This window comes from Oncorhynchus clarkii, chromosome 9 (assembly GCF_045791955.1).
Source record: "Oncorhynchus clarkii lewisi isolate Uvic-CL-2024 chromosome 9, UVic_Ocla_1.0, whole genome shotgun sequence".
NCBI lineage: Eukaryota > Metazoa > Chordata > Actinopteri > Salmoniformes > Salmonidae > Oncorhynchus > Oncorhynchus clarkii.
In genome coordinates, this window is record NC_092155.1 from 57007490 (window position 1) to 57029734 (window position 22245).

At 40.7% G+C, this 22245-nt stretch overlaps 3 protein-coding genes across 4 annotated transcripts in view; 1 reads left to right on the forward strand and 2 right to left on the reverse strand.

Annotated features, from left to right (window-relative positions):
- The window catches only part of LOC139417299 (coiled-coil-helix-coiled-coil-helix domain containing 6a), a 64767-nt gene extending 64283 nt beyond the window's left edge, over positions 1–484 (reverse strand). The window contains exon 1 of one of the 2 annotated variants that reach the window (XM_071166563.1): positions 260–484. In XM_071166563.1, the coding sequence (XP_071022664.1) occupies positions 260–343 (84 nt within the window). In that variant the 5' untranslated portion in view covers positions 344–484. The remainder of the gene's footprint in view (positions 1–259) is intronic. The other variant, XM_071166562.1, reaches the window with a different exon arrangement.
- Positions 485–6442: 5958 nt separating this feature from the next.
- LOC139417300 (E3 ubiquitin/ISG15 ligase TRIM25-like) lies at positions 6443–8178 on the reverse strand. The gene has a single exon (XM_071166564.1). The coding sequence runs from the start codon at positions 8161–8163 to the stop codon at positions 6541–6543; it is 1623 nt and encodes a 540-aa protein (XP_071022665.1). The 5' UTR covers positions 8164–8178; the 3' UTR covers positions 6443–6540.
- Positions 8179–17411: 9233 nt separating this feature from the next.
- Positions 17412–20740, forward strand: LOC139417302 (twist-related protein 2-like). The gene is made up of 2 exons (XM_071166565.1): positions 17412–18425; positions 20342–20740. The coding sequence occupies exon 1, from the start codon at positions 17687–17689 to the stop codon at positions 18266–18268; it is 582 nt and encodes a 193-aa protein (XP_071022666.1). The 5' UTR covers positions 17412–17686; the 3' UTR covers positions 18269–18425; positions 20342–20740.
- The last annotated feature ends 1505 nt before the right edge of the window (positions 20741–22245 follow it).

Below are 22245 nucleotides of genomic sequence, written 5' to 3' on the forward strand. Positions count from 1 at the left end.
TTATTAACCTCGCCCAGTTCATACGAGGTGACAGAAATAGGGGTGGCATCGCTGCGCTAGTCTAGCAGCATCACTCACTACATGTAGCTAGCATCCTTTCATAGCCATTGGACCAAATACTATTGTATCAGTTAGACAAAAAGATATTGAATTGAAACATTCGTCTCACGCTGGTGACACATTTGAACACCACCTTGCTAACGTTAGTGTAACTAGCTAGCTAGCTAGCTAGAATTATGACAGCAGCCAAGAATGTTACCTTTACTCCACGAAGAACCCGTACTCTGTCCTCATCATCCACTCCAAAAGACACTTTCCTGGTCGCACTTTGACCAGATCCCATCTCTATCGTCCAAATATTCTTCCAAATGGTAGAAAAGGGAGTTCACTTCCCCACTGTGTTGACAGCTATTTTTGACAGATTGAATCATACGAATTTGAATATAAATGGATGGGTTTGTATTCTCGTACGCCATAGGACGATAATGTGATGTGATCCAATGGAATTTGTGGACGTTCGAGGTGCTACCGAAAGGTTAAGGGGAAATGTAGTTTAATTTGTTTTAATGCGATTTTCGACGTCATATGTCAGTAGAGGGCACTGTGCACAAAGTTTTGCAAAATGAATGTAAATTTGTGTCCGAATTTTGGGAAAACCTTGCAAACTACTTATTTACCATTATGAACACTGCCTATCATTTTAACATAAAATATATAATATGTTAATATTGCAATGATAACAAAACCACTGAAATGATTGTAATTTTTTTTATTCTTGTTGCCAAATACTTTATACACAAACAAAAATGTCAAAATTCTATACCAAAATTACAAATTTTTCTGATTGAATTTAATTATCTTATTAAAACACTAACCCTAGTGAATAACAAAAAGAGTAACATCTTCTTGAATCATAATAATAAGATGTTTTCAGAGTGAATATAATTGTTTATTTTTTGTATTTTGTTTTTATTTATATTTTTTGTATGTTTGAGCATTGTTAATACCTGTGTTTGGTTTGCTAGATATTTTTGATGTAGATGATTTTTGTATTATGAATAAAATACATTTATTTAGGCAGTGTTCATTATGGTATATATATATATATATATATTTGTTTGCAAAATACGCAGGCCATGAGCTATCAGAACCAATGTGTTTTGTTGGGCAAGATAGATTGGAAGACAGAAACCAGTGTACTACTTAATAATTTTCTATTTATTTAACCTTCATTTTATCAGGGAGTCATTCTGAGACCAAGGTATTTTTTATAGATGAGCCCTAAGTTACATAAATGACAGAAAATACACATGAAAATATAAATACAAAATGCAAGCAGAAAGAAAAATATGGTCATAAAAAACAAACATATTAATCAGCAATAAGGTCCTCAGTCAGCTTTCTGAAATGGCCTAGAAGAACAAACATATTAATCAGCAATAAGGTCCTCAGTCAGCTTTCTGAATTGTCCTAGAAGAACAAACATATTAATCAGCAATAAGGTCCTCAGTCAGCTTTCTGAAATGGCCTAGAAGAACAAACATATTAATCAGCAATAAGGTCCTCAGTCAGCTTTCTGAATTGTCCTAGAAGAACAAACATATTAATCAGCAATAAGGTCCTCAGTCAGCTTTCTGAAATGGCCTAGAAGAACAAACATATTAATCAGCAATAAGGTCCTCAGTCAGCTTTCTGAAATGGCCTAGAAGAACAAACATATTAATCAGCAATAAGGTCCTCAGTCAGCTTTCTGAAATGGCCTAGAAGAACAAACATATTAATCAGCAATAAGGTCCTCAGTCAGCTTTCTGAAATGGCCTAGAAGAACAAACATATTAATCAGCAATAAGGTCCTCAGTCAGCTTTCTGAAATGGCCTAGAAGAACAAACATATTAATCAGCAATAAGGTCCTCAGTCAGCTTTCTGAAATGGCCTAGAAGAACAAACATATTAATCAGCAATAAGGTCCTCAGTCAGCTTTCTGAATGGACCTAGAAGAACAAACATATTAATCAGCAATAAGGTCCTCAGTCAGCTTTCTGAAATGGCCTAGAAGAACAAACATATTAATCAGCATTAAGGTCCTCAGTCAGCTTTCTGAAATGGCCTAGAAGAACAAACATATTAATCAGCAATAAGGTCCTCAGTCAGCTTTCTGAAATGGCCTAGAAGAACAAACATATTAATCAGCAATAAGGTCCTCAGTCAGCTTTCTGAAATGGCCTAGAAGAACAAACATATTAATCAGCAATAAGGTCCTCAGTCAGCTTTCTGAAATGGCCTAGAAGAACAAACATATTAATCAGCAATAAGGTCCTCAGTCAGCTTTCTGAAATGGACCTAGAAGAACAAACATATTAATCAGCAATAAGGTCCTCAGTCAGCTTTCTGAAATGGCCTAGAAGAACAAACATATTAATCAGCAATAAGGTCCTCAGTCAGCTTTCTGAAATGGCCTAGAAGAACAAACATATTAATCAGCAATAAGGTCCTCAGTCAGCTTTCTGAAATGGCCTAGAAGAACAAACATATTAATCAGCAATAAGGTCCTCAGTCAGCTTTCTGAAATGGCCTAGAAGAACAAACATATTAATCAGCAATAAGGTCCTCAGTCAGCTTTCTGAAATGGCCTAGAAGAACAAACATATTAATCAGCAATAAGGTCCTCAGTCAGCTTTCTGAAACCTAGAAGAACAAACATATTAATCAGCAATAAGGTCCTCAGTCAGCTTTCTGAAATGGCCTAGAAGAACAAACATATTAATCAGCAATAAGGTCCTCAGTCAGCTTTCTGAAATGGCCTAGAAGAACAAACATATTAATCAGCAATAAGGTCCTCAGTCAGCTTTCTGAAATGGCCTAGAAGAACAAACATATTAATCAGCAATAAGGTCCTCAGTCAGCTTTCTGAAATGGCCTAGAAGAACAAACATATTAATCAGCAATAAGGTCCTCAGTCAGCTTTCTGAAATGGCCTAGAAGAACAAACATATTAATCAGCAATAAGGTCCTCAGTCAGCTTTCTGAAATGGCCTAGAAGAACAAACATATTAATCAGCAATAAGGTCCTCAGTCAGCTTTCTGAAATGGCCTAGAAGAACAAACATATTAATCAGCAATAAGGTCCTCAGTCAGCTTTCTGAAATGGCCTAGAAGAACAAACATATTAATCAGCAATAAGGTCCTCAGTCAGCTTTCTGAAATGGCCTAGAAGAACAAACATATTAATCAGCAATAAGGTCCTCAGTCAGCTTTCTGAAATGTCCTAGAAGAACAAACATATTAATCAGCAATAAGGTCCTCAGTCAGCTTTCTGAAATGGCCTAGAAGAACAAACATATTAATCAGCAATAAGGTCCTCAGTCAGCTTTCTGAATTGTCCTAGAAGAACAAACATATTAATCAGCAATAAGGTCCTCAGTCAGCTTTCTGAAATGGCCTAGAAGAACAAACATATTAATCAGCAATAAGGTCCTCAGTCAGCTTTCTGAAATGGCCTAGAAGAACAAACATATTAATCAGCAATAAGGTCCTCAGTCAGCTTTCTGAAATGGCCTAGAAGAACAAACATATTAATCAGCAATAAGGTCCTCAGTCAGCTTTCTGAATTGGCCTAGAAGAACAAACATATTAATCAGCAATAAGGTCCTCAGTCAGCTTTCTGAATTGGCCTAGAAGAACAAACAAAAAACAGAACAAAAAATGTAAGAACATTTTGAAGATTGTTCCACAAATAAGGTGCAAGAAAACTAAAAGCTGATTTCCTAACTCAGTAGAGACAAAAAATAATTTCCAGAGTTAGCCATCCCTGAAACAGGGTGTGGTGATTTGTATGGTACAGTGGGATTTTTTGTAAAAGGGCTTTCATAAGGATGCATGTCTGTTTTGCTTTTCTGAAATCAACAGTGGACATTGAGGCAAACATAGGTTAACATTCAAATGTGATTATTCTTTATTGGTAGTGTTAGTACATTGTAGCCTTAGGGCAATCACCAGCATGTCCCTTTAAGAGATTATTTTTGCCTGCCAGGATCTTTAGTGTGAGAAATGTATCGTGAACAAAAATATAAACGCAACATATAAATGCAACATTCAAAGATTTTGCTGAGTTACAGTTTACATAAGGAAATCAGTCTATTGAAATAAATTCAGTATTTCACATGACTTGGCAGGGGCGCAGCCATGGGTGGGCCCTGGAGGACATAGGCCAGCCAATTTGGGAGCCAAGAAGACCCCATTGGGGAGCCAGGCCCAGCTAATCTGAATGAGATTTTCTCCACAAATGGGCTTTATTACAGACAGAAATACTCCTCCGTAGATTCTTCATATGCCACACTTGTCAGATGGATGGATTATCTTGACAAAGGATACAATGCTCACTAACAGGGATGTAAACAAATTTGCGCACAACATTTTAGAGAAGTAAGGTTTTTGTGCATATGGAACAATTTTATTTCAGGTCATGAAACATGGGACCAACACTTTACAATCAAATCTTATTTGTCACATGCGCGGAATACAACAGCTGTTGTATTCCGCGCATGTGACAAATAAGATTTGATTCGAACACAAATATAAACACAACATGTAAAGTGTTGGTCCCATGTTTCATGACCTGAAATAAAATTGTTCCATATGCACAAAAACCTTACTTCTCTAAAATGTTGTGCGCAAATTACCGTGAAATGCTTACTTATAAATCCGTAACCAACAATGCAGTTCAAGAAATAGAGTTGAGAAAATATTTACGAAATAAAATAAAATAAAAGCTAACACAATAAAATAACAATAATGAGGCTATATACAGGCGGTACTGGTACCGAGTCAATATGCGGGGGTACAGGTTAGTCGAGGTAATTTGTACATGTGGGTAGGGGTAAAGGGACTATGGATAATAGATAATAAACAGCAGTGTAAAAACAAAGATCAAAGGTCAATGTAAATAGTCCGGGTGGCCATTTGATTAATTGTTCAGCAGTCTTATGACTTGGGGGTAGCAGTTGTTAAGGAGCCTTTTGGTCCCAGACTTGGCGGTCCGGTACCACTTGCTGTGCGTTAGCAGAGAGAACAGGCTATGACTTTAGTGACTGGAGTCTTTGACAATGTCCAATGTATTTACGTTGGTTTGTCAAGGTCGATTGGTTGTTCTAATTGAAGATGGGTACAGCATGTGAAAGTGACAACTGTTAAACTGTTTTCACCTTTCAGAGTGTGGCCTCATGGGATGTTATTCCTGGAAAGCTTTGCTAGAGTCATCTCTTTCACACCCTCTGTCCTACTAAGTTACTGACTTCAACATTTGAACTGTGGACATACATAATTCTGCTCATTTAATTTATACAGGTTAAATCTTCTGAAGCCTTGGAAATCTCTTCATAAAAGTTCTACTGAAGTTGTTTTTTGGGGTATCTGTACTTTTTTACTTTTACTCCACTAGATTCTTAAGGAAAATATGTACTTTTTACTGCCATACATTTTCCCTGACACCCAAAACTACTTGTTACATTTCGAATGCTGAGGCAGGACAGCAATATGGTCCAATTCACGCACCTATCAATATAACGCATTGTCATTCCTACTGCCTCTGATCTGGCGGACTCACTAAACACAAATACTGAGTTTGTAAATGATGTCTGAGTGTGCCCCTGTGCCGTCTGGTTTGCTTAATATAAGACATTTGATGTATAGCATTTACTTTAACTTTTTACTTTTACTCAAGTATGACAACTGAAGACTTTTCCCACCACTGTACATGAGTACATTTAAAAACAGATACATTTAGACTTACTCAAGTAGTATTTTACTGTGTGACTTTCCCTTTGACTTAAGTCATTTTCTATTGATGTACTTTATCTTTACTTTTACTCAAGTATGACATTTGTTTTTCACCACTGTGTATTTGTCAGATAAACATTGAGCATTGTGTCTCCCCCGAAGATCAAGTCTTTCCTCAACAACCACTTTGAGCCCATTCACAAAGTACAGTATCATAGCCTTATAGCTGTTTATTGTGTATGAATCCAAAGTGAACTGATTTTCAAATACAATTACAAATCACACATGTTCGTTTCATCTTGTCCCTGAAACAAATACAAATATAAAGTATCCGATATTCACATGTGCTGTAGGCCTGGCCTACTATAGTACATTGATGAATACGTATCAACTCTAAAACAACTCAATATAAAACCACAGAGACGTATGGTCTGAATGAAACAATGCAACACTTATTTTTGTCAGGTAAGATCAAATACAGTCACGTCTCTTTACAAAATAATTAAATTACATTCCTTTAGTTACGAATAGCAATACATATCTGTACTTACTACGTCTAATCATGTATGTAATGTATGTATGAAACAGCAATATAAGGATTCAGATTCTACTATTTTAAGAGGCAATTACATTCTGTTTCACTAGAATTTACTCACGTTTGGTGATAAGATCCATTACTAGAATAATTTACAGATATTGATTGGGTTAGTTATTAACAAACGCCCTTCAAGGTTAATAGATGGACATACAGGGAAGCTGAGGTGTCACACTCCACTCTGGAGGGTGATCCAGGACTGTGCTGTGGTGGAGTGGATGCTGAACGCAGGGTACACAGGTTCTCTGAACACAGCCCTAAACGTGTGCAGGTGCTCCCGACAGCCCTTGGTGCTGTGAAAGATCAGTGTGCCCCCCTCATAGTCCAGTGCCACCTCCACCCTCAGCGGCTGATTGGTCTTTTCAACCAGCGCCATGTTTGAGGAGGCATGGCACGCCGTCAGCTTCTTGTTCTTCCACTGCAGACGCCAGGAGACTGGGTTGTGGCCCAGACGGCTGTGGTCACCCCTCCTGGGCACGCTCTTGTAGCACAAGCCCACTGACCACATGCTCTGGTCGCCCACCTCCACCACCCAGATGTGCTCCCCACTTGTGAAGCTCTGGGAGCAGAGAACCTGGGGCGCGGTACTGAACCTCTCTGGGTTATCAGTGGAGGCCTGCTTGATGCCAATGTACTTGACTGTCCGCAGGTCGTTGGAGAGCAGCAGGCTGGGGTGCGCTGTGGTGATGTTGAAGGTCAACTCCAGAGGGTTGAGCTGGACATTGAGGGCCTGGAGGAGCTGCCCCATCTCTGCCCTGAAGTCATTCATCCTCAGACTGGCTTGAAGCCGCTTGGTGTTGAGAGGCTCTTTGGAGAGCACTCTGGCCACAGTGCCTGTCACCACTTCCGTGAGCTGGGATTCGATCAGCAGGAACCTGTGGATGAACAGATGCTTATCAGTCACTGAGAGGACCTCGGCAGAGCTCTGGTTGGCCTCCATCAGCTCCTTCTGCTGTTCCTCTAGGAGCCCCAGGCCACTCTGCCAGATCTTCCTTTGATGGCCTCTCTCCTCCTCCAGCAGCAGGCTCATCCTGTCCCTGTACCTGCTCACCAGACCAGCCATGCTGTCCATCAGGGCCACAGCAGTAGACATCAGCTTGTCCCCCACAGCATCAGAGGTGCCCTGGTCCTCAGCAGCCCTCTGCAGCAGGGTCTCGGTCAGCTGCAGCCTGTTGGCCACTTCCTTGCTCCGGCTCTCTAGGACCCGCCTCATCTCCTCCTCAGCCACCTCAATAGTCAGGACATCGTGATTCTGGTGGGTGCCCTTGATGAAGCAGGAGGCGCAGAGGAAGGTCATGTCGCTGACACAGAAGTACTCCAGCAGGCGTCCATGGATAGCACAGCTCCTCAGGCCCAGCTTAGTTTGGGGCTCCACCAGGTCATGGCTCCTGAAGGATTCCCTCTCAGTGTGGCGCTGCAGGTGCCTGGCACACAGGGACATCTCACACTTTAGACAGGTCTTGATGGCCAACGTCTCTGTGTCCAGGCAGTGGTCACAGCGTACCTCCAGCGGCTCTCTCCCAAGGTTCTCCACTAGCGCAATGGCCCTGTAGCCTTCTATGATGCCGCAGAGCTTGAAGTTCTTGTGCAGTGTCTCTGTACCACTGTACTCTTCTCTGCACTCAGGGCAGCGAGGCAGGCTCTTCTCTCCACTGCTGGCGTCTGTAGCGTTAATGCAGGCAAGGCAGTAGTTATGGCCACAGGGCAGATACACGGGATCCGTGTAGAGCTCTAGGCAGATAGGGCAGCTGAGCTCATGTTCTAACAGCTTCTCTGGTTTAGACAGAGGCATGGTCCTTCCTTGTTCACTCTGATTCTCCACACTGGCCTCAGAGCATACTGAAGAGACAAAGGGAATGAGAGCAAGACAAGGAAGTGAGCAATGATATTTACTGGCAACCAAAGTCGTAACGTGTGCTGAATAGCATTCCTAGAAGTGATACTGCCAAGACTCCTGCCATCCTTGACAGTAAGTCGACAGAACAAATAATAACGTCATTCTTAAAATATGTTCTGAATCCACTAATCAAAAGTATTTAAACGAACAAAAATAATCTCTTACCTGAGGAAAGAAATTAGGATCTGGTGAAGAGTTGTACACTAATGGTTGCTTGGGTTATTGGAAACTGCCATGTAAGATTGGTGAACTCAGTATTGTACATACAAACATGTCCCCCATCTTACCGTGTTTACTGTAAACACTTCACCTTAAATTACAATTCCAGTGTCTTCCAATTTGTGTTTTGTTTTGTGTTTTTTCCCGAAGTGGTGGAAAATTACAAGTTTTAAGCCAGGTCAACAGCGAATAAGAAGAGGTCCCTATTTTTTTGGTTTAGTTTATTTAGGACAGCTAAAAACAAGCAAACACAGAATTCAGTGCAGGCTTAAAGTCCTACTTCAGTCTCCTTTTCAGCTCATTTATCATGTGATTTACTTAACAAAAGGCACATCTCTATCGCTCCTTTATTGTTCCTCAAGCAAGGGGGGGGGGGGGGGGGACATCAAAAGGCACCATCAGACCAACTACTTGAATGGCCTACTCAGACCAACTCCGTGAAAAACACTATTTTGCTCAAAACACATATTTTTACCCTTAAGTGTTTGTTTGTATTTATACGTGGGGTATTGTTTTTCAACAGTATTTTTTTTTTTTTTTTAATGCTGGAGTGTGTCTTCCAGGACAAAACAGGGGAAGTCAAAAAAGCTCCAAAAGTCCAGCAGGGGCTTGCCAGGTGGCTCTCCTGTGATCATATAGCATGACTAAAACGTATGGCCTAGATAACAAACAACAGACAGAGCAGAGTTGGGACATTGTCTTACATCAGATCGTGCGACGATTCCGCCTGCACTGATAGAGAGACGAGCGTTGCGTAGGAGTGACGCCACCTGTCGGAAGACAACGGGGTTGGGGTCAATTCTATTTAAATTCTAGTCAATTCAGAAAGTTAACCAAATTCCAAGAATTTGAAGAATTTCAGTGTACTTCCTGAATTGACAGGAATGTAAATGGAATTGAACCCAACCATATATCATGGAATATTGCAGATTAAAATCAAAATTCAACCTTTAAAGTGTTATGTAACGCTAAATAATAAACATACTGTAGTTTTCATGCAATTAATTGTATCTTGGATGTTGACATGTAACTTTTATTTATTCAGAAGAACCCATTGAGACCAGGGTCTCATTTACAATGGTGACCCGAGGACAACAATACAACACATTCAAAATAAAAGTAAACTACAAATTACAGAATCAACACTTACAACTTCAAACACCACAAGTACAATTATTTACATTCAATCCAAACAGTTGTGATTCTCATTAAATTCATTCAACATTAAAGTATTAAACTGGCCAAGAGGCACCAGAGTGTCAAGATGTAGGGAGTTTGGTAGGCTATTCAAAAAATACGTACTAGTGGAACCTCGAAAGTTGTGAACCTTGAGACCTGTGAAGGGTTTGGTATCTCATATTTTAAAATGCTAACAGTGATGTGAGGTAGGTTGGAATCTTGTGTAGTAGAGATTTGTAAACAGCAAGGGGGTAATGAAGTGATCTACGGGACTTCAATAAGGACCAGACATCCTTTTGATACAGGATGCAGCGATGCATATCGCTGTCGCCTGATAAAGCAAAGGGCGCTATGGTAGACGGCATCCAAATGTTTAAGAGTAGTGGCTGCTGCATTCCGATAAATGGTGTCACCATAGTCAAGAACTGCCAGGAAATCTGACTGTACAATCTGCTTCCTGCTGTTTAGGGAGATAGATGCATGATCTATTTCTATAAAAGAAGCCTACTTTAAATCTCAGCTTCTTAACTAGCTCATCCGTATGCTTTTTAAACTCCACATTATTGTCAATCCAAAAGCCCAGATATTTATAGGTGGGAACATGCTCAATGAAAGAACCATCCAATGCATAAATTTGAAAGCCATCTAAAATATTTCTATGAGAATTAGAAAACAGCATACATGTAGTTGTTCCTGCATTAAGTACCAATTTAAATCAACAAGGACTTTCTGCAAGGCGACAAAATCAGATTTACAGCTCCAACATAGCCTGGTCAGACGTTGGGAAATTCCATACATAACAGAGTCATCTGCATACAGATTAATGTTACAGGTTTTTGCAGATAAACCAATATTATTTACATAAATAGTAAAGAGGACAGGTCCCAAAATCGACCCCTGAGGGACACCTTTAGTAATATCGAGGTAACTTGACTTGACACCATCAGAGAGCACACAGGTGGCCTATGTCAGGGAGAGTACCCCAAAAACATTCCAGGCCACTAGGCATCCACTACTAATTCACTATTATAGTGCCTTTGGCATCCTCTGCTGGAGAGTTGGACTGGGACTTGACTTTGCTGTGCTACAGTGCATTTGGAGAGAAAAATTTGGTGCCACGTTTACAACGTAAACACCAAACAATGCATGCAGAGCAGAATTGGGCAGATACCCGCTAATTATCAAAATCCAGAAAAGAGCCGTTAAATTCTACAACTACCTAAAAGGAAGTGATTCCCAAACCTTCCATAACAAAGCCGTCACCTACAGAGAGATGAGCCTGGAGAAGAGTCCCCTAAGCAAGCTGGTCCTGGTGCTCTGTTCAAAAACACAAACAGACCCCACAGAGCCCCAGGACAGCAAAACAATTACAGTAAACCCAACCAAATTATGAGAAAACAGAAAGATAATTACTTGACACAATGGAAAGAATGAACAAAAAAACATATACAACTAGATTGCTATTTGGCCCTAAACAGAGAGTACACAGTGGCAGAATACCTGACCACTGTGACTGGCCCTAAACAGAGAGTATACAGTTGCAGAATACCTGACCACTGTGACTGGCCCTAAACAGAGAGTATACAGTGGCAGAATACCTGACCACTGTGACTGGCCCTAAACAGAGAGTATACAGTGGCAGAATACCTGACCACTGTGACTGACCCTAAACAGAGAGTACACAGTGGCAGAATACCGGACCACTGTGACTGACCCAAATTTAAGGAAAGCTTTGACTATGTAGAGATTCAGTGTGCATAGCCTTGCTATTGAAAAGGGCCGCTGTAGGCAGACCTGGCTCTCAAGAGAAGACAGGCTATGTGCACACTGCCCACAAAATGAGGTGGAAACTGAGATGCACTTCCTAACCTCCTGCCAAATGTATGACCATATTAAAGACACATATTTCCCTCAGATTACACAGATGCACAAAGAATTTGAAAACAAACCCAACTTTGATAAATTCCCATATCTATTGGGTGAAATACCACAGTGTGCCATCACAGTAGCAGAGAGAGAGGGGGGTAGAGAGCGAGAGATAATTATCATTTGTCATTCCTTAGAAAGAATCAGTAGGCCAGCATATTTTTGGGGATTATAAACTTTATCCATAAAAAAGCATTCTAAGCCCCCATCTTGGAACAGTAATGAGTCTTTTTCGAACATAAGGTGAGGGGGGGTTTACAAGAGCCAACTTCAAAACAAATATCCCACCGCTTTTCAAGCAATGTCAGATATAAAGGACACGTTTTATGGATTTACTCTAAAACAGGTCTCTGGAACGGCCCTAAAATGTCTGAGATGCCTAAATATTCCTACTACCTGTATATATTGTTTACTATACATCAGTTTAATTTACACAGTGTTACATTTGATGGCTTACTGTATTTCTATCAAACAACACTGCTCTACGTTTACTAAGGTGTTAGGAGAAAGTTGCAACCAATAACTGTCTGTCACGGTAGACTGACATTTTGAAACTTTTAAATATGTTAAGGAGAGTAATATTCTTTACTGCAACTGTCTCTTATCCAGGCCAAGCACATCCTGCTCTAACCATAACATTAGTTGATACCCCTCTGACCCTGAACTGTGTCCAAATCTATATCACCTCTGCCCCTGCTGCACCCTCAGCATATCCAAACATTAGACATGCAGTCCCTTTCTCCCTCAAACCCTGCCCACAGGAAGTGTCTCTTCGCTGGAGGAAATGGAGGCCAGATGTGGGGGTGTCCCACAGCTTTGGGCAGTGGGGTGAAGGGTGGCTGTGTGACAGGAGGGAGGGGAAAGTATCCCTGTTGGAATTTGTGCAATTCATCACTATGTTAGCTTCCATTCTTTGGGATTGGTTTGAGTGTTATTTCAAAGTATCTGGCATGTGGGAAAATAATACGAATTTAACATGCAATGGAGTTTTTCTTCAGGGCTGCCAATGTTTCACACACAAAATATTGTAAGAATAATTGAAAAACCCCTGTGTAGAGTCATAACTCACTCACCACCGTATAATAGATCTATTAAATAGCAATTCTGAGTCCAAAATAACCTGTCGGGAAATTAGATATTAAAGCAGTGTGTTTGCAGTCATCATTACAGCTTTGGGTTACACCATTGGAGATCTCTGCTTTACAACTGCTCATTTCTCTTGTTGAATAAGAATAGATGTGGACTGAGGTCATAGCTAAAGTATAGAACATTCCGGTGGATGTCAGCCATGCTATAACAGACATGGTCCCTCACACACAGCAGTTTCACTGTGTCTTATTATGACAGTTTAGCTGTGAACTGCTTCATTATACAAGTAGATTCACCAGAACTGGAGGGTCTTTTTCCAGCATTTTTTATTTCGATGGTCAATCTTTTCATTGTTTGGTGTGTTACCACTGCAGAAAACTTAGTAAAAAAAGAAAAAATAGTGGCCGAAACATTATGTCACATCCCTGACGAGGAAATGAAATGTGCAACATCAATCAGGCAGAGTAGAGGAGATCAAAGAGCGCCCCACACCCTCCATCTGGTTCTGTTTGGGGATACTTTTTTTCCGCTGCCTCTCTCCTTCGTTCATTCCCTTTTTCTACTCTGAGACTGGGTTCTTCTTGTTTTTTCTGTCAGGCATTCCTCCATGTTACAGAGACAATGACATAGTGGCACGCAAGGTAGAACCAGTCAGAAGACGATACCTGTCTCAGTTCTTATACACCCCTCCGTTTTATATCTGAACTGGAGATGATTTACTGTTTCTCTGATTGAGTGAAGGTCTCAGGTATACCCATATGCTGTCATCACATCTCTATATCCGAATGTGGAGTCATGTTTGTGTTACAGGGATGTTTGTGTGTATATGCGTGTGTGTCTATTCATGTGGTGCATGTGTGTGTCTGTGTGTATAAGGGCATGTAGGTGTGTATGTCTGTGTGTATAAGGGCATGTAGGTGTGTATGTCTGTGCATATGCGTGAGGGTGTGTATATAACCTCCACATGTGATAACATTCTACCGTCTCTCTCAGTGGAAATATTTAGGCTAAGTCCTCGTTTGAGCGTGCAGTTCAAACAGGAGAAGGCAGAGATTTCTTACCTTTTCCAGACGTCGGCTATCTCCAGGGGGCTTTCCATACAACACAGGGTATTGTGAGTACGCTTGGCCCCTCTTTGGAAATGTGCTGTGTATATGTGTGTTTATATCAACCCTGATATCCATTTTCCATTATTCCGTTAGCTCTGAGATATTTATTTTTACGGTGAGGGTGTTCAATGGAATTGTAATGTATAAATAGTTTGATCAGTCACAGGCGTCTCGATGACTCTGAGGAGGACACACTAACAATGCACCCCATTGTACCAATTAAAGCTAGAGTCTTTCATTGAAACAATAACAAAGCGGCCACCCCACCTCTGTTTTGGTAAAAAGCTAAGGGATGGGCCTGGAGAAATGTATCCACTCTCAAATTCATAGACGAGGTCAGTACAGGTGCATCAAAGCTGGGACAGAGAGACTGAAAAACAGCTTATTTCTCAAGGCCATCAGACTGTTAAACAGCCATCTCTAGCCGGCCCTGGCCTGAACTTAGTCACTAGCCGGCAACCACATGGTTACTCATCTCTGCACCTTGTCGGCTGCTGCCATACTGTATGTACATAGACATGGAACACTGGTCACTTTAATAATGGAACACTGGACACTTCAATAATGGAACACTGGTCACTTTAATAATGGAACACTGGTCACTTCAATAATGTTTACATACTGTTCTACCCATTTCATACGTATATACTGTGTTCTACTCAAGTCTATCCTATTCAACTATTGCTTTACATATACTATTCTATCCACGTATTCTTTAAATATACTATATATTCTATTCACATACTGTCCATAATGTCCACACATTCCATCACATATATACACTACCGTTCAAAAAATGTTGGGGTCACTTAGAAATGTCCTTGTTTTTGAAAGAAAAGCAAATGTTTTGTCCATTAAAATAACATCAAATTGATCATAAATACAGTGTAGACATTGTTAATGTTGTAAATGACTATTGTAGCAGAAAACTGCAGATTTTTTGGGGAATATCTACATAAGTGTACAGAGGCCCATTATCCGCAACCATCACTCCTGTGTTCCAATTGCACGTTGTGCTAGCTAATCCAAGTTTATCATTTTCGCAGTTGATCGCAGTTGTAAATGAGAACTTGTTCTCAACTGGCCTACCTGGATATATAAAGTTTAAATTCTAAAAATTCTAAAGGCTAATTGATCATTAGAAACCCTTTCTCAATTAAGTTAGCACAGCTGAAAACTGTTGTTATGATTAAAGAAGCAATACAACTGGCCTTCTTTAGACTAGTTGAGTAACTGGAGCATAATCTGCATAATCTGCATAATTGTAATTATTCACCTACCTTCTCATGCCTTTTGCACACAATGTATATATAGACTCCCCTTTTTTCTACTGTGTTATTGACTTGTTAATTGTTTACTCCATGTGTAACTCTGTGTTGTCTGTTCACACTGCTATGCCTTATCTTGGCCAGGTCGCAGTTGCAAATGAGAACTTGTTCTCAACTAGCCTACCTGGTTAAATAAAGGTGAAATAAATTAAAAAAATAAGCATTTGTGGGTTCGACAGTCTCAAAATGGCCAGAAACAAAGAAAATCCTTCTGAAAATCATCAGTCTATTCTTCTTCTGAGAAATGAAGGCTATTCCATACGAGAAATTGCCAAGAAACTGAAGATCTCGTACAACGCTGTGTACTATTCCCTTCACAGAACAGCACAAACTGGTTCTAACCAGAATAGAAAGAGGAGTGGGAGGCCCCGGTGCACAACTGAAAAGGACAAGTACATTAGAGAGTCTAGCCTGAGAAACAGACACCTCACAAGTCCTCAACTGGCAGCTTCATTAAATAATACCGGTCAACGGGTGAAGAGGCAACTCTGGGATGCTGGCCTTCTTGGCAGAGTTCCTCTGTCCAGTGTCTTGTACAATAGTCATTTACAACATAAAAAATGTCTACACTATATTTCTGATCAATTTGATGTTATTTTAAAGGACCAAAAATGAGCTTTTCTTTTAAAAACAAGAACATTTCTAAGTGACCCCAAACGTTTGAACGGTAGTGTATATATACTGTATATATAGGATTGACCATCCAGGATATCAAAATGAAAACCATGTTTTGAGGCTATACAGTGTTTGTTTACATTTTCATTGTTTTACTCCAATGTTTGTAAACAATCTTATATTTGGTGTACTGGTGGGGTACGACAGTTGACGTTTATAAGTTCTATTTTTCAAGAATCAATGGGTATATATCATTATTGATGTCCAAAGATAAAGGATTGTAGCTTTAAAGGTAATGTTGCTTGTATTACTAGGCCTATACGCTGACCAGTGTTGGGTATTCATTCAGGTCAGTTTCCTGATTATACCAAGATAATTATTTTAAATCAGCAGATCACCGATTCCACCAACTTTACTGCCCATCTGGACCGGACAGTGGAAGTCTTGCATGTGTTTTATCTAGAAAGTTTGGCACGTACTTAATCTTGGTAGGTAAAACAGATGTAGGTGAATTTTGTTTGTGTACTGTAAGTATGTTGACATGAAGTCTCTTTCCGCAGGTCCACATTTCTTCAGAGAATAACCCACACCACATACTAAATGCACTCAAGTGATTCCACATATAAACATTGTACCCTAGTGCAACACAACCCAACGTCCCTGATGCATTCAGTGCACTTTTACATTGGAGGGCATTCATGGAACTGTTTTGGACTGAGGCATATTCGAATCGAATCTCAAAAGTCAAGCAATAGATTTTGTTCTTGTGTTGTGGATGTCTGCAATGTTTGAGAACCGAGTGATGGTGGTGGAACTGAAGGGTATGTTCATGTTCTGGCACAGAGGATGAAACAAATGTTTCCAGAGGCACCCCTTAGATTCAGAACCTCTCATTCTTTCCTTTACTTGAGCTAATTTTGCTATTAGACTTCACTGCTACTCTGGTATGCCAGTTTCCCCTTTAGCCTACCGCTCAGAAGACTGCGCCAGGTCTCCAGTAAAACAAAGTGAATCTGAACACACTGTCTCTGAGGCTTTTTCTGACTTACAAAACAATGGAACTGTGAAATTGAATGCAATGAAACTGTACAGACGATTCAGTTCGATGAAAGGTTAAGATAATGACAGCCTAGTTCTATAGTATCTATCTCTCTAGAACTACTAAAGAGTGTTTTTTCTCTTCCTCATGCAAAGCCTCTAATTATTCTAAGAAACCTGGGCACACTAACAAGGTCTGTCCTGAGGAGTTATAGTACATCATGTGAGGAGAATATTGTCTAGTTCCTACTTTCAAAATCCAAAGGAATTGATGATGGTGTTGAGTTGTGGAGACTTTAAGAAGGGAAAAGGAGGTATGGGGGAGGGGAGCTACTTGTTTTGGAAGAAATCTGGAACCTATAAACTTGGACAACTTATACGAAAAAGAACGGCAGAATATCCTCATCTGATTGGTCAACCCACGTGCCTTTGTCTCCGCCTCATCCCTTTACCCTTACCAATCACAAAACGCATTCTCTTCCTGTTATGCTTGGCCTGGCTGTGCCTTAGAACCCATCTGGACCAATCTGTGGAACAGATGGGTGGGAACTTACAAGTTCCATCCTCTTTCTTCTTTAAAAAGCCAGATGCAGGTTGGCTGCTGTCTTACATTGAGCTAGGATACTGGACGCAACTGCCGTTCTGAATGTAGCGAGCAGATTGTATTGTTAAATTGTTGTCATGTCTAGATGTAGGCAACATATGGATTTCCAATACTGAGAATTGATTATTTTTCCATTTGCTTTCTATTGCTAGCAGACCTGGCAGATCACTTCTGGTATTTCTATATACAGGCTTGCCATAGAACAGAGAAACTAAAGGAGGCATAGCCCATTAGAGGCCCTGAATGAGAGAACAGAGGAGTGGGATAGAAACAGTGTAGGTGTAGAAACAGGGTTAGGTAGATAGACTGCCATGAGAGAGGATCCGTCAAGCTGTGGTGAATACCCTGAGGGAGGGGTGGTGTCCAGCGAAGAGGAGCCAGACTGTGCTCCAAACAAATGCCCTGTGGTGGTGGTAACACCAGGGGCTGGCGGGCGCAAAAGGGTCACCAGGAAAGACAACATTTCATCGCCAACAGAGGACAACAAGTCAACAACAGGAGGGCCCCCCAGTCTGATCCCATCAGGACCCAAGAGGCCTAAGAAGAGTCCCCAGCCCTGCCTGTCTCCTCTCCCCATCCCAGGCCAGCCCCTGGAGGACCCTCAGCACCAGCGGGTGGTCGCCAATGTACGGGAGCGCCAACGGACGCAGTCCCTGAATGATGCCTTTGCCTCGCTTCGTAAGATCATCCCCACGCTGCCGTCAGACAAGCTGAGCAAGATTCAGATCCTGAAGCTGGCCTCACGCTACATTGACTTCCTCTACCAAGTCCTGCAGAGTGATGAGATGGACGCCAAGCTGGCCAGCTGTAACTACCTAGCCCACGAGAGACTCAGCTATGCATTCTCAGTGTGGAGGATGGAGGGGGCCTGGTCCATGTCCGCTACCCACTAGCCCTCCCACTTACCTCTCTAACACCCTCTCGCCCTCCCCTCCTGCCCCCTCGCCCTCCCACAGCTGCGCCCTCCGGACCAAATCTCCCATGACCTCTGACCCCTGCTCTCTGACCCTCATCCTCACACCATCTAACTCCTCCACCACTCTACACCAGGTATGCACGATACAAACCATTCATACTCAATAGCATCTTTCCAAAACAAAATGTCACTGTTTTATATTGCATGCAAAGAAGTAGTAATTCAACAGATCTGCTGAAGGTGATCAGAGATGAACCTGGTGTTTTAATATAGTATCAAATGCAATGCTGGACATTTGCCAGAATGAAACCTAATAACTAAGCCAAGTAAGTAAATCACAGGGGAGGATCATAGAACAGCACATCTTAGGTCCCCACAAATCTGTTTTTACATACAAGGTATACTGTAACTATTCTACCAGATCAGTTTGTCCTGAAAATTGATATACGATGGTAGCTAAATGTAGCCCATGATTATCATCATGATTATGGACCTAATAGGAGGCCATTGAGCTGTTATTTCATACATTTAGTAAGAAATAGCCTTTGAACGCTAACAAATCACACCATACACAATCTTATTATTTGGACAAGAAATCATAAAAATAATCACATACAACTTCTTAATAGTTTCTATGTTTTTTTTAAATATATATATTTGTATATTTATGTGAAAGGCATATAAGAATGAATTCCTCCAGAGAGCGAGAGAAAGAAAGAGTTTTACCCAGCCGGCCATAACTCATTGTACCTCCTAGTCTCATCATTTTAGATAATAATAATAATATTAATCGGCCTTTGAAGCCAAATAATTGTGAAAAAAGTAACATTACAAGTTTCACTTTCCTACACCCAAAACAAGTCCCTTTTTTATTATTTTGGTAGTAAAACCGTCCTTTGAAATTCTTTCCTTTTGGACGAAAATTAGATAGATCTTGGCTGAAAAAAATAACCTGGTTTTGAGAAACCATGCAGCAGTTAGCCATCAAAGGAGAAGTGATGGCTGTCTACTGCACTCCCACAAACCACTAAGTTAAATGAAAGAGGTGCCATTGATTCTTCCAGCTCCACATCTCCATGGTAAAGATGGCTATCAGACACCTCATCAGTGGCTGTGCCTCCCTTCACCAGTGGCCACACATTTGCCATTTGAAACCACTGCTTTACCCACTTCACAAGAGGTACCGTTACCACGCTTCTGAGGGATGTCTTGTTCATACTACAGTCAGCACAGTGTGTTCATACAACCTAGCACACATTGACATGTTATTCGCTGTGACATTCTCAAACACTGTCCTCTAGAAATTGTGTTTGAGGCGAATGAAAGTGAAATGTCCTTTGACCCTTTCTTAAATACCAGGTGAAATGAATATAGGAGGAACAGGCGGTTAGATATGAGTGATGTATTCTCAGTGTTTGTGTTTGCTGGGATGGCCGTTGTGTCTGCAAGCTGATTCTGAAGGAAGACATGATTTGCTCCTTTGTCATTAGTGTCCTGTAGTATTCTCCAGCTAATGTCTTCTTAACCTTTCTCATGTTCTCCCTGCTATTCTATGGGGCTGCTTTGGAATATGTTTGTGTGTGTGTGTGCCACATGAATACAGATTTGTATTCTGTCAGGGAGGCGTCAATGTTTATCCCTGTCTTTCATGGAGATCAAATATACATTGGTGTTTTAGCCTGCTTTGTTCTTGTTGCTGAACTTATTGCCACACTCTGGCTTTCGATTGGACGTTTATACTTATATTTATTGCGTTTACTTTTGCCTTTATATGCATGTTTATTGATATTATCCAGTTGCATTTAATCAAAATACCACATTTTACAAGGACATGGTCAACAAAACACACAGCCCTGACCTCCAGGGAAAATGGACGTAAACATTTTAATACTGAAGGGAGTTATGCCCATTACCAGTTTAACTGTTGAAGTGCAGAGATTTTATTAGGCATCATGAAATAAGAATGTGTTTTCTTTAAAGCAAAAGGAAATAGCATATTTAGCATTATGTTTGAGCACTTACAGAATGTTTCTATCTTGTGTCTCCCCAGCATAGGACCAAGGCGATTGGGAAGCCTTCACGTTGGTCTGCAATCCCTTTGATTACTGGTTGGTACTTACACCTCTGGACCAACTAAATCACAGATCTCAGCCCTGCCCTCACTCTGGAGAGGTACTGTAGAGACTCGGCTTCCTCGAGCGCACACCGAATCGTCAGGGCAACAATTTTGAGCTACTAGCAGGCCTGGAAGACAGACAACTATAACATTTTATGACCTGGAAATTGCAACTTTGACTTAGAAACAGTTTTGTACACAAATGTAAGTCATGTGAATGTTCCTTTTCTAGTGTAAATGCATGTAGTCACAAACAATAGAACATTCTTGATTAAAAGGGAATCAGTTGCTGTAAAGAATGTATTTGTATTACAATTGTAGATATGTGGATAAAACATGCCTTGTGATTTTCTTGTCCATATAATAAAAATGTGTGTCTCATCTTATAACCGGTCTCACCTTTAACCCTGTACTGCGACGACACCAGCATGGTCCACCATCAGCCTTCAATATTTGGAGATGGACGATGACACAATGGCATTTCTAAACACCAAATACATATGAAATACTTGGACTATTATCCTCCTTTGTGTTTGTGTGTGAAATAACCTGGGGTCTCTCTACGAGTTACCCTGTCAGCCTTAATTAGTGCTCTAGAACATACGCCTCGTTAAGAAGTCTGCTCTGGCAGACTAAGGTATAATTGCACATAAAGCTGTTGTTCTTTTGGGGGAAAATAAGGCCTCTAAAATATTTATTGGTTGGAAAGAAATCTTGTGATATACCCAACCACAGAAGCACATGTGGATACATGCATTAATGGACCATGAGAGTGTACACTGTATATCAAACATGTCACACCTACACATGTGCACACACAACATTTTCAATTTTAATTAAGAGAAAATCAGTACAAAATAGACATTCTTTCTATACACACATAGGAAATATGGAGGAAACAAACAAGGTAAAATAAAAGTATGAAAGTATGAAAAAAGATTCAATGTCATTTTTTGTTAATCTAAACTTGTTAGTGAAGGCTACCAATACATGATTCAAGGCACATGTGTGATGCATTTTGGTCTTGAGTATCTATTTACAGTGACTTTAGCAAGTAGATCATAAAAAGGACAAGAAGTCGATCATAAAAAGAAATGGTGAGGAGTGGCCCACTGGCAACTAAGACAAAATGAGTGTGGCCCATAGACCCCTGGAAAACTTTACAGGAGAGCTAATGTACAGTATTCAACACACTTTAACTCTAACAGAGTTAAACCCTTCATAGACAACAGATACCCACTGGTGCACTACGAGACAGTCACAACAGTCACTGTCAGTTCTACGAGACAGTCACAACACAGTCACTGTCAGTTCTACGAGACAGTCGCAACACAGTCACTGTCAGTTCTACGAGACAGTCACAACACAGTCACTGTCAGTTCTACGAGACAGACACAACAAATCACTGTCAGTTCTACGAGACAGACAACACAGTCACTGTCAGTTCTACGAGACAGACACAACAAATCACTGTCAGTTCTACGAGACAGTCACAACACAGTCACTGTCAGTTCTACGAGACAGTCACAACACAGTCACTGTCAGTTCTACGAGACAGACACAACAAATCACTGTCAGTTCTACGAGACAGACAACACAGTCACTGTAAGTTCTAAGAGAGACAACACAGTCACTGTCAGTTCTACGAGACAGACACAACAGTCACTGTCAGTTCTACGAGACAGACACAACACATTCACTGTCAGTTCTACGAGACAGTCACAACACAGTCACTGTCAGTTCTACGAGACAGTCACAACACAGTTACTGTCAGTTCTACGAGACAGACAACACAGTCACTGTCAGTTCTACGAGACAGACAACACAGTCACTGTCAG

Excerpts from the sequence above, each read along its gene's own strand:
- LOC139417300 (XM_071166564.1), bottom strand. The coding sequence starts at position 8,163 with ATGCCTCTGTCTAAACCAGAGAAGCTGTTAGAACATGAGCTCAGCTGC.
- LOC139417302 (XM_071166565.1), top strand. The coding sequence starts at position 17,687 with ATGAGAGAGGATCCGTCAAGCTGTGGTGAATACCCTGAGGGAGGGGTG.